This window comes from Pinus tabuliformis, chromosome 2_2 (assembly GCF_031772625.1).
Source record: "Pinus tabuliformis cultivar Carrire ecotype Pingquan chromosome 2_2, CPIR1, whole genome shotgun sequence".
NCBI lineage: Eukaryota > Viridiplantae > Streptophyta > Pinopsida > Pinales > Pinaceae > Pinus > Pinus tabuliformis.
In genome coordinates this window covers 668,116,741-668,130,417 of record NC_142300.1, presented here as the reverse complement: position 1 = coordinate 668,130,417, position 13,677 = coordinate 668,116,741, and the positions used below count along the sequence as shown (strand labels likewise).

Below are 13,677 nucleotides of genomic sequence, written 5' to 3'. Positions count from 1 at the left end.
GAGTATCTTGGTATATTGTTGAAATTTGCACATCATATAGATTAGTTAATCATTCAAGTAGCGGGTGTCCATCCGGTCATTTGGTTTCAATTCATAAGAAGCAAGAATTTATGACTCCATTAAGGCACGATAGAAAATCTAATTTAATCATAATCTTGCTTAATTCCAACCAAGTGGCTAGGCCACTCATCCGTGTCTCCCAAGTAAGTTGATTTTTTCAACTTACTTTCCTTCACCTCATTCCATAAGGACTACCCCCCATAGCCTGTTGTTGGGAGACAACTAGAACGGAGTGGGCGGGGATCAGAGTGACAACCCCCGTCCTGAGCTTTGTCGCAGTACCTGTACAATTCAAGCAACAACAGGACCATCAATCTTGGATTGAGATATACTGTCGAAGATGTAAGGCTACATGGATACTCTGATGTTGATTGGGTTGGTAACTCTACTGACAAAAAGAGCACATTAGGGTGTTGCTTCAGCTTACGATCTGCTATGATATCTTGAATGGGTAGAAAGAAAAAGTTTGTTGCCCTTATCACAGTGGAAGCAAAATATATTGTTGCTAGCATGGCTAGTTGTGAGGCAATGTGGTTAAGGAAACTCTTTGGAGAGTTGTTTTAGCAAGTATTGAATACTACAGTAATTTACTGTGACAATAAGAGTGGGATTTGACATGCTAAAAAACTTGTGTTCCATGACAAGTCCAAACACATTAAGATCAAATATCACTATATTCGGGCTATGGTGCAAAGAGGAGCAGTAAGACTTCATCATATAGCGAATGATGACTAGATCACCAACATTCATACCAAGCCTTTGCTGAAAGGAAAGTTCTTGGTTTTCAAATAGCAGTTTGGACTAATAGATGTGACCCTTCCTAAAGAGGGTAGTCATGGATGATAAGCCTTGGATGTGCAAGATTTTTGTCATGTGTTTGATAAGTGGATCCCTCCAAGCAGAGATGAGCCTTGGATGTGCGAAATCCTTGTCATGTGTTGACAAGTGGATCCCCCCAAGTGTGTATAGGGTGATGGATGTATCTCCCCTATGATAATTCTTCTTTATTAGAATGTAACATCATTGTTCCAAAGCAGAGATAGCAAAGATCCTTGTATCAGAAAGAAATTCCTTTCTAATTGAGAGGGAGTGTTGAAAATTGGCAGCTATGGGATGAATTTCCTTGAATAAAATTTCATTTCTGACCTTTCTAAAGTGGCTTTCTAAAAATAGAAAGTCATGTCTATCTTTGGAACAATGACTTTCCAAAAATAGTAAATCACTTTTCATCAATTCATAATCATATATATGTGATGCAAATCTCTTAACTTGTCCTTAATCAATCTCAATTGTTTAATTTTTTAACTTAATCATCATCATTATTATTATTATTATTAAAAAGATATTCAAGTCTCTCAATCATATCATATGTAACTCCCCGCAATTAATGTATATCTTACTCTCTCTCTTAATGGATTCATTCCTCTCTCTCTTTAATGCTCTTACACACATCTTACACTCTCTTACACACTTTAATGACTCATCATTAAAAGATTCATCTTACACCTCTTTATGCATAAGTCACACGCCTCCCCTTTATAGCATAAGTTACACTCCTATTGTGGCATATGTAACTCCTCAAGGCATAGTAGTTTCTCCCTCATGAATTTGACCTCCTTCCTATATATTTGTGCCTCTCATCTTCACTTAATACACTTGTGCTTGTGAAAGGAGAATTTGAAATTGAAAAAGAGAGAGTTGGAGATTCTAAAGGAAGATTGTGAGAGAGAGAGATTCTTGAAGAGCAAGAGCGGATCTTGGATAGCCAAAGTGATTCAGTATTTGCATCAGCGACTGCTGTCAAAGATCTTTTCTAGAACTTCTTCATTCTCTCATTGTACTTTGTATCTTTGTTGAACAATTGATTTATAATAGAAGAAGAAACTAGTTGGGTTTTGCCCTGGTCATTGACCTAACTTCTCTGTGTCTCATAGAATTCTTGGTTGTCTTCCATTGTGCATATGGTTTATATGGCTTACGTTTTATCTTCAATTACTTAACTTATTTTGCAGCATAAAGAAGTTCAGGATTTAAGTGATTGGAATAGCATAGAACATCAGAATTTCAACAATTATTACTGATTTGACCGAGCTGATTTGAAGGGTTGACCATTGACTTTGTTGACTAGTTAGGACAGACTTTGACTGCTGTTGACTTGGACAGAATTGCAGATTTATGACAGTTGACCAGATTTGACTCTCCATCATTGGTACATTGATTTTATCATTAGTTGACCTGGTTGATAGTCAAAGCCTTTGACCTTGACTCTTGTTGATGGATATTGCTCATTGTACTCTCTGCGGAACATTTGGAGAAAATCTAATAGAAGAAGAATTTCAAAGGGTTTCCCCCCTTGTGGGGTTTTCCCCTGGTCTCTGACCAAATCGGTGTCTTTTGTTGATGTGCTGATTGTCTCCTATTGTCATTGCATTTACTATTCTATCTTGAATTACTGAATTGTCATTGGAGGAATTAATTGCTATTGAGAAGATTGCTAACTGAATAAGTGAATTGGCCTAAAGTAATTGATACAGCTGCCAGCATAGAGCAGTGTAAAAATTAACACACATTGCCATGAATACCAGGATATTTTTTTCAATTTAAAGAATTCCCTGTCAATTAAAAATACTGTCAACAGGGATTCAATCCCATGACCTCTTAATCCCTCATCAGGAGAAATGAATTCAGGTGCTACACACATCGAGACTAGATTCCAGAATCCAAAATTATAGGTTCAGAACTAAATCCATCCAACTGATGATATTTTTCTCTCCATTGTATCAAAGATACACCTGTCCTAAATCTACAAGACATTTCTGCGTCTGGCACTTCTGAAATTGGTGTGTGATGGATGTCAATTTGAATCTGTTGTTTAATTCTGTTAAGAAAATTTAACTACAAAGAAAACAACTAATTTAAGGAGATCAGTTTGTTTATTTTGTCCTTGATGGTGATTACATCTTTTCGAGACAATGAGAAAAATTCGCCCTCCAGTTTTCTATGATTTTTTCCCATTGTCCAGATTGAATGAGGTACATGTATTTATCCTCAAAAAGACCACATCTGATTCTGTTTTCCCTTCGATACCTTGCAAACGGAATCGACATTAGATACAACAAGGCAGCACTCTGGATTTGTAGGAAAAAGTGAAAAAAATGTCTAACTTTCCACACAGATGACTTTACATGCAAAAATTGCATGAAAGAGATTGCCGTAAACAAAGTTTTGTGGAAAATGGAAAAATAGCAGAGTGAACATACTAATAGAAGAACAAGGAAACCAACATAATAAACGGACACAAATTTCTTGGTACAAGATGCAAGGCATAGAAAATAACAGTTTACAATTTACACAAGAGTGCCAAGAAGCCACTTGATTAGAGCCTTTATGAGAGATTTCAATTCAAGACACTCACAATAACTATGGCAGCTGATTTCATTTAGTGAAATTAAAGAGTGTTTACAAAAACTATAGATGGTAGTTAATGCATGCCATGCTTACCAAGGAACTTGTTTCTCCACTTTTTGGTCGAGAAACATTTTCAGATGCAACTCTGTTCCAGTTTTGATTCTCCTTTTCAGCCTCTGCTAGTATCTTCCGCTCAAAATCGAAGTCAAATTGAAAAGTGCTTCGACGAATTTCTCCAATTTGAGGAGATAGTTGTGGCTTCTCGAAAAGACAACAGAAGAATCAGCCTTAAATATGAATGAAACAAAGACAACATAGTCCTCTTAATGGGAAATGCATCAAATGAGAAATCATAAAGCAGAGGTTAGTTACCTTAAAGAATGATGGTAGCCTTTGTTTATATAAAATCAAAAAACTGAAATTTAGTTGTGAAAATAGGGATTTTACCTATGCTGAAATCTAAATAAACTTAAGCTGAAAAATGAAAACAGACTTCATGAGAGGCATGCTTAATGACAGTGAATGAGATAAAGGTGCCATTTATTTGATTGACAGTTCAGGCTCCTACTGACCCATGCCCAGCCACCTCATTGACACCATCAAGGTAGTAGGGCCCTCATGAAACCTCCACAGCACAAACAAAAACCTTCTTGCTGTACTAAAGTACCCTCATGTATAGCTGAGAAATTACAGCTAGGAATGCATCTTAAATGTGCATTAACACAGACTGTACAGAATTACTAAATGCACATGGAAGCAACTGTTAATATATGAATTCTGAAAGTACGCCAACAAAAGAAACAAGTTGCAAGTAATCATAAACAAGCAATTAATACCACGTGTGAAATATAGCATATAACAGATTATTTATCGGCAAATGAAGATCTGAACATGTGGAATGGCTAAGGAGAAGTAATTTTCCACCCAGCCATAGGCAATCTTGGCACAATTGCCACCCCCAATCAAAGGCTACAAATTAACAAGGGCAATGGGAATTTTCACAGGCACACAATCTCGCGGCACTCAAACAACTTTTCACACAGAAGCCTAGATGCCTACAAATAATTATACTAGATAGCAACATCAAATTAACAAGCATGGGCATAGATCAGCAGAGCTTAGAACAACAAGGCCATGAAGTTGAGATCATGGAGAAGGAACTTTGCAAAATGTTCAAAAGTAACATTTGCACACAAAACACAAAATCTGCATACAGGTGGGAATTTGTCAGTTTCACTCAAGACAGTTATTGGTCAAAACCCTCATACTGATGGCTGTAATGTGTTGTCACAAACTGATGTCACTGTTGTATATTGTTGTCACTGTGCGAACACTGCTGTCACTAATAGCAGAGAGAAACCCATATCTACCAGATCACTGAAGTCAACTGAAGCCAAGATGTCAAACCCAAGATCTGAACTTTGGTCGCTCTCATCAAAATTGTCTATGTGTGACCGAAACGCCCCGGTCGCTCTCTCAGATACTGTGTGAGGGCGACTGTGACTGCTCGGTCGCTCTCAAGAAGACATTGTGCGTGCGACTGGGGTGTAACACACCTAAAACCCTTGGTCGCTCCCTTACAGTGATTGTGCGAGTGTCAAGGATGGCCTAGACACTCTCAGGACCACTCTATGTGAGCAGTCGGGGACCGATACCTCCATATTTGCCTCTGAAGCCCTAGTCACTCCCATAAGTCTTTGTGCCAATGTCTATGGGTCTCTGGTCGCTCTCATAGACTTGTGTGCCAACGTCCAGGGACTAAAATGTCCAGTTATGTGCCAGCGCACAGAGCTAGAAAGCCCTATATCAGTGCAAGCTTCGACCCTAAGATTGTGGACCCTTGTGCGAACTTTCCTCCGACAAACCTGTGCAAACCAAGACAAAAGAGAAGAGAAGATGTGTCCAAATGATCTGGAGGTCTCTTCTATTTATAGCCTTTCCTGAGGGTTCACTTGGGGTTAATTTTGACCCAAGCAATTACCCATGTGGTTAGGGCCGACCCATTCCATAAAACATGTATGAATACAATAATTCATAACTCAACTTCCACTTGACAAAATTGGGTGATCTTTAGGTCGATTTTGGTCCTCTCGAAAAGAGGAATCTAATGCAATCATTATCTCGATCATTTGAGTTGTCCAAGGTAAAACTTTACCGCAGTTACAAAAATTAACACTCCCTCTCAACTAGGGAGAATTCCACCTGCCAATATTTGTCCGTCGATCAATATGCCATTTTGGAATCTTCAAGTGTCATCATGGATCATCTTTGTCATGAATTAATCATGCCATGTCCATCTCAAGGGCCTCATCATCACAAATCATCATTGTACATCTTGATCTATCATTTGCTTATTCCTGCTTATCTCTTGATTTTTCATGCTCGTATGTTGAACATTCTCGGATCTAGAAGAAAAAGAATTTGTTACCGAAGGGGAGCTTAAGCTACCACCCTCTATCCATCAGGCTGCTACCTATAATCTCTGCCAGTGGGCTACGACCCAGAACATCATTGATCATCATCGGAGAGCATATCATCAAGGAGCACATCTCAATTTGGAATCACATCGGGGAGCAATAGCTTTCACCCATACCGAACAATAGGATAACTCATCACACAGGGGAGTACACCCTCAACCCTAGATCACACAAGAGAGTACACCCTCGACCCTAGAATTTCATCGGGGAGCTTACCCTCAACCTAGAAACATATCGAGTTATCTCAACCCATCCTATTGCCTACTGATCTTCCCATCAATGACCTTGAATAGTCATGTGGTAAAACACCTGCGTCATAATCGACTTGGGTTGTACACCCCAAGTACACTCTCAACTCATTGGCAAATGGGGAGCGGTATTCCCGACAAGTTGGCCTGCTTGTGGGTTTGATGCCAACTAGGGTATACTTTGTAAAGACCAAACAGGGAAGCAGCATTCTCTAACCCTATGAAGATAAGGGAGCAGCATTCTGCAACCCTATGGGTAACATATAAGGGTAATGCCCTATTGTCCAAAGTTCCCTCAACCCCAGGAGCCCTTCTCGCTTAATTCCTCACCCTAGGAGCTCAAACAAGAGGGAAGAGTTCGCTCAGCGTCCTCAATCTTCCCACTGATGCCTATTGATCTTCCCATCGATGACCTTGAATAGTCATGTGGTAGAACACTTGCATCATAATCGACTTGGGTTGTACACCCCAAGTACACTCTCAACTCGTTGGCCAAACGAGGAGTGGTATTCCCGACAAGCTTGCATGCTTGTGGGTATGATGCCAACTGGGGTATATTCTGTAAAGACCAAACAAGGGAGCAGCATTCTCCAACCATATGGGTAACATATAGGGGTAATGCCTTATTGTCCAGAGTTCCCTCAACCCTAGGAGCCCTTCTCCCTCAATTCCTCACCTTGGGAGCTCAAACAAGGGGGAAGAGTTGGCTCAGTGTCCTTGATCATCGTTGCTCTCCTCATACTCGTATCAACGTTGCTCTCCTCATACTCATATCTAGTATTAGCTAGTCTCAATAGCATCTATTTCCTGTTCATACAGAACATTAAATCAAATATCATGTCAGAACATAATATCATATAAATCACAAAAGAATACCATAATTATCCTCCCTCTCAAAGCGGTACCAACCACAAGCTTGAGCTTGTTTCAAGCAGTTTCACTGTCTCAATATATGAGAGTATCTCAATCCCAACTATATATATATGGGATTCTCAGTCATCGTAATGTAACCATGTCATATCCAGATCATGCTCAAACAACTCTCTAAGGAGCTTCTGTATCCTGCCTCACAGCTAGCCATGCTAGCAACATCATGATCAACCTTGGTCATACTATGGACCTTTCATCCAAGATATCATGGCATATCTCATACTAAAGCACCATTCAAATGTGCATAACAATAATCTCTATTAACAACAATGCATCCATGTAGTCACATATCATAGGAGAAATGTCTCATTTTCAAAATAAAACACCTCATGCAGATATTTCAAAGGATGTTTGGTGAAAACTCTATGTGAGTGAAGCAACTCACTCATGAATTCATCCAGGTTCTATGCACATCTTATATATACAGATGGATGCTCAAAACAGAACATCAATGCTTCAATCAATAGTCGGATGACATGTCAAGTTTAACAACATTTTGAACTTCAAATCAGAGTATCCAAGGATTTGTAGTTTCATTATTCAAAAACATTTTCCAATAGTTTTGCAATATCGAATTTCTTTCCCAATTTCCAAAAATCTATTCATCATGCCATGATACATCATTTCAGGCCTCAAAAGCCATCTCCCTCTAATTTAGATCATCAGGGGCTCATCACCTGTCACAAGTAGATCATTAGGATATAAAACCAAAACCATAATCAATATCAAAGCAATATTTGGAATTCATCATCCTGACTTCATCAAATAACTATCCAATATAGACATATTTGGATTGCAATGCTCTAAGCACAATGCCTTGCTAAGCCATCATAATCATCCTTACATAAATCAATGTTGTACCATCATATCAGCAAAGTCATCTCATCAAAGTTTCGAAGTCAGATCACGACTAAAGTCATCATTATCACAGTATCAATACTTTCAACCAGGAGACAGGTGGAGCTCATATCAAATCATGACTCCATTTCTTATTATGCCAACACATTGTCATCAACCATGCATTCTACATCCATGTATTATGAATCCAAACTTTATCAAGTCATTCTCATAATTATAATACAAGTCATTTCTATCACTAGGTGCAAATGCATACACCAAGGATGAGTCATGCAGGTTCCATTTTCATGTCAAATCTCAACTATCATTACCTCAGCCACTGTGCTAATAACAAGGAGGCCAAATTTTGAATACCCACATAAGTCATAGTGCCCACATAGCATCATTATCAGGGCAAATCAACAATCATCAAATCAAATCATTAGACATCAAGTCAAGTTCTGTTAATTTTAGGTGTGTTCTATGCTGAGAGCAATTTATTTCAATTTAACAGTTAACTCAATATCTTTTCCAGATTAGCATTCACATCAGCATAAAAGTAAATTGCAGATAGAACATAAACATAGATCGTAGAAGACAAGCCAAGACAAGAGGACACAAGATGTGGCGCTAGCCAGGGACAAATACCAATATGGGGAAACCCTTGATCAATTCTTCTTATATGTTCTTCAATAGTTCAGTAGAGACAGAGAGAGAGAGATAGTACATATACAACAGAAGTCAACACTTTGACTTATGCAAGTAAGAGCATAGATCATCTCTAAGTAGATGATACATGAGGTAGCTGAACTCAGTTGAAGACATGCTTCTTCAAGTGATTCTCCCAGGTGACTCATCATCATGCATTATGCTGCACCTTGTCACCATGCTGCACCTCACTATGCTGCATCGTGCTACACCCATCATCACTATGTTGGACCTCATTACCACGCTGCACACATCATACTGTTGCACCTTCTGGTACTACAACATCTTGTTGTACCTTATCGTCTTGTTGCACCCACCAGTGCTGCCTCATCTTGTACCTCACCGTGCCCATCATGCTGCATCTCATTGTTGCACCATAACTGATTGTTGTCCCATCTGCCATGCTCCACCAAGCATCATAGCCTAGCTGTCCCAATGTGTTTGCAGCACCATGCTTGCTACCATGTGCTTGTTGTTATTACTGTCCCATTGTGCTATCGTTGCACAATGTCATTGTTGTCCTATTTACCATGATGTTGTCCCTTGCAACACCATGTTGGCGTCTCTTTGTGTTATCGCTGCACAATGTCATCGTTGTCCTATTTACCATGATGTTGTCCCTTGCAACACCATGTTGTTGTCCCTTGCATCTCCATACTTGCCACTGTTGTCCTAATTGTATTGTTGTTGTCCCAATTGTATTGTTGTTGTCCCAATTGTATTGTTGTAGCTATTGTACCTAAAATGCATGCTTCATCTCACTGTTCTAGGGTCCTTTGGTTGCTGCAATCTTGGACTAGTTAGGGTACTCAAACATAGTCCCTAACAACCCTTCAATCTACCCAAAAGTGTCCTCCTTTACTGTGGTTGCCCTTATAAGAGGGGAGGAGACCCTACGCTACAATTTCTGGGCAGTCTAGCCCTCATCAACAACTTCGGCCTACCTCCTTTTGTTGTGGCTTGCTACATCAAGCCTCTTCTTAACTATGGCAGCCCTTCCAAGAGTCTGCACTCCTCCAAACGACCCTAAAACAATCCTTATGGCTGCGGCATGACAACAAGGGAACTCGGCCCCTTCTCCAGCACTTCAGACCCCTGAATCAGTCCCTGAATTCTTCGTAGGTCTTGCCTCCTTTGTTGCGGCCCAAAACAAACTTCTTCTCCTTTCCAAAGTTGCTTTCCAAGGTATATGTTGCACTTGATTGGATTGTGTCTAGGGCATCCTTAAGACTGCGGCTAAGGTATCCTTAGGATTGCAGCTAGGGCTTCCTTAGAACTGCGTTTAGGGCTTCTTTAGCACTGCGTTTAGGGCTTCTTTAGGTCAATGTTAGGGCAGCATAGAGGTTCCTTCCATGGCTGAGATCTGATCTCCATTAGGGCTTCCTCTCCTAGTTTTCTCTTCCACTAAAACCCAAAGCAAGTGGAGAGAAATCAAGAGAGAAGTGTGTGTGAAATGACTCTCAAGTCATCTCCTTTTATACTAAAAAGTTGAGCACATGTGGGGTTTATTTGCTTGCTGGTCGACCTCGACGATTTGTCTTATAACACAAATAAATTCATAACTCCTTGAATACTTATCAGAATCGGATGATCTTTAGATCAATCCTACACCTCTCGATGAGAGGAGTCCAAGAAAAATATCAGTTGCCGTAAATAAGATGACCCACATGGAGTTTGGCTCTAGTTGCCAATTTTTAACAAGTTCAAAAACGCTATTGTAGAGAGATCTATAGTCAAAGCACATCTCAATCATCAATTCAAAGTTATTGTCAAGCATCATGACAAAACATTGTTCATATATATCAGTATGCCAAATCATGCCAACCTCATGTAGTACAAACTACAAACATAGTGACATATCTATATGTATGTCCCAGTCACCTGGAAACACAATTTCAATCTGCATGTTCATGTTATGGAAAACATTCAAGCTTACATATATGGTACTAACATCTTCGAGGTGACTATCTGATTTCATGCACAATACTTCATTATATGATCAGCAATTTAACTCAACAATTTCAATAATTAATTATCAGTGGCAGAATATGCCAGGGACATCATGATCCAGAGTTTAGACAGTTTTAGAAAGCTTCAGATGATGGTCAACTATAGTCAAAACTCTGGTCGCTCCCTTCAGGTTAGCATGAGAGCGACTTTCACTACCTGGACGTTGTCTAAGCCTTAGCATGCGTGCGTCCAAGGACGGGATCTCCTAGATCTGTGACTGCGTCCAGAGCAGAAATCCTAATTTATGTATGGGCTTCAGATCTAAGATTCTGTTGTAGATTAATGCACATAAATCATACTTCGGCAACACAGTAGAATGAGTAAGAGTCTTGAGAAGAGATTCTCCCTCTAACTAGGGATCTACTTTATTCATCTTTATTCATGACATCAACCTATCTCTACTAGAGTCATGCAACAACAGATCTTGTTAGATCGTAAACATATATCTATCATGGCTATCAACATCATGACATCAATCTTTCATCAAAGGTTTAGACTCAAAATAGCAAATAGATCTCAAAGATTATGAACACACTAGCACTTTCTATCAAGTCACTCCATCAAGTTAGGACATTCAGTTTAACCATATGTCATCAAGACAAGATCACAGGCAATAAGAGATCTGGAATATCAATCTTACACTTATACCTCTCACATCAAGGTTTCCATGCACATCATGACCAATGAGATTAGATTAGGTCATTCAATAAAGCTTTATCAAAACAACAAGAGTGTCAATCACTCTTTCCATATGCTTTCATCATGCTTATCGCAAGCATTACCAATAGACTCATGTATAGGAGTCAATGAACTATCCTTCTATATTAAATCCATCATGACAAGTATCAAGAGTATCATTTACTGGAGTCAAGGTGCTAGCTTTCTTTATAGGATCAAGATGTCCAACGGAGGGATGTTAGCTAATCATCAAGTGTATCAATGTACCAACATTAGAGAGCATCATATAATTCAAGAATATCAAAATGTCCAATACCAAGTGCATCTTTTCATCATAAGAAACATAGATCCAAGTTACTTTCATGTGAATGTATGAGCCATTAAAGAAAGAGACATTATCATCATACCTTAGAGCTTACTGAGCCAATAGTTGAAACCCTGAAACATACCATGCATATCTTGTGGTATTACTTGTGCACCTTTTCATTAGACATGGGCCGCTTGAAGCACTTTGTCATCTTTTCATCAAGTACCTCTTTATCTCTTTCCATATTTGCATCTCAAAATGATCCTCAAGAAGGATCTACTCATCACATCTCATCAAGGAGGTTAGAAACATCCATACTCAAATACATAGGCAAGACGTACAAGCAATAAACATAATCATCAAATTTATAAGTCTAACAAGTAAAAAGCATTATAAATCAAGAAATACTTATCTTCAATGAGAGGTGATCCTCTCCCTCTTGAACCAATCTTCAAGAGCCGTCAATGTCCACGATCTATATACCAATGTTACCTTCAAGTATCCAACCAAGTCTATTAGGGATTATCCCATCTAGAGCTTCATCAAATCTTCCTCGAGTGCTTCACATAGGCCATGCTATAGTTTCATACATCAAATCTCAAGTCTTTGCCATAAACCAGGGTTTTCTCTTCAACCCTAACCTCATATAATTCATCAAACCCTAATCATCAAGTTACCCAGGGTTTTCTTCAAACCCTAGAATTCTTTTAGGTCTCCACCATCTCTTCTTACTTCCATCAATGGTGTCATCATCGGGGTGATCTCCATGGCTTTTCTTCAGCCCAACTCTAATACCATGTTAATTTTTCATTGGGCAACATTGTTCTTTGCTTTGATAATTGCATTTCATCATTAATACATTAAGTTCACCCCATATCATCATCATATTATTCATATCTTCACCATTATACATCAGCATATGCAATTATACAAAAAGAAACATCATCATCAATGCAGCAGAACATAAAAGGAAGAGTAGAAGAAAGCATGCACAAATATAGAGACACCAGGATTGGTTTGAGACCGAGGCAAAACCCACTATGGGGAAAACCCTTGCAAATCTTCTTCTTCTTAGATCATCATCAAATGATGCAGCAAAAGAGAGTATAATGATCCATAACTTTATCTATGCAACAAAACAATAATGATATCCATGAAACAGATCTAATCATGCTAGAAATCAAAACCCTCACACTGATGGTTGTAATGTGCTGTCACAAACTGATGTCACTGTTGTATATTGTTGTCACTGTGTCGAACGCTGCTGAACACTATTGTCACTAACAGCGGAGAGAAATCCAAATCTACCAGACCACTGAAGCCAAGATGTCAAACCCTAGATCTGAACTCTAGTTGCTCTTATCAAAATTGTTTGTGTGTGACCGAAACACCCTGGTCACTCCCTCGGATACTGTGAGAGGGCGACTATGACTGCTTGATCGCTCTCAAGAAGATTTTGTGCGTGCGGCCAGGGTGCAACACACGTAACCCCTTGGTCGCTCCCTTACAGTTGTTGTGCGAGCATCCTGGATGGCCTGGACGTTCTCAGGACCACTCTGTGCGAGCAACCAAGGACCGATACCTCCAAATTTGCCTTTGAATCCCTAGTCGCTCCCATAAGTCTTTGTGCCAGCATTTATGGGTCTCTGGTCACACTCAAAGTCTTGTGTGCTATCATCCAGGAATTAAAATGCCCAGTTTTGTGCCAACGTCCAGGGACTAAAATGCCCAGTTTTGTGTTAACATCTAGGGCTAGAAAGCCCTAGATCAGTGTGAGCTTTGACCCTAAGGTTGCGGACCCTTGTGTGAACTTTCCTCCGACAAACTTGTGCGAACCAAGACAAAAGAGAAGAGAAGATGTGTCCAAATGATCTTGAGGTCTCTTCTATTTATAGGCTTTCCTAAGGGTTCACTTGGCGTTAACGCTGACCCAAGTAGTTATTCATGTGGTTAGGGCCGACCCATTTCATAATACATGTATGAATAAAATAATTCATAACTCAACTTCCGCTTG

General features: G+C 39.4%; 1 protein-coding gene across 1 annotated transcript in view; it reads right to left on the bottom strand.

Annotated features, from left to right (window-relative positions):
- LOC149194395 (uncharacterized) overlaps positions 1-13,677 on the bottom strand; it is a 125,192-nt gene that overhangs the window by 82,808 nt on the left and 28,707 nt on the right. The window contains exon 3 of the mRNA XM_089405077.1: positions 3,562-3,726. Within this exon, the coding sequence (XP_089261203.1) occupies positions 3,562-3,726 (165 nt within the window). The remainder of the gene's footprint in view (positions 1-3,561; positions 3,727-13,677) is intronic.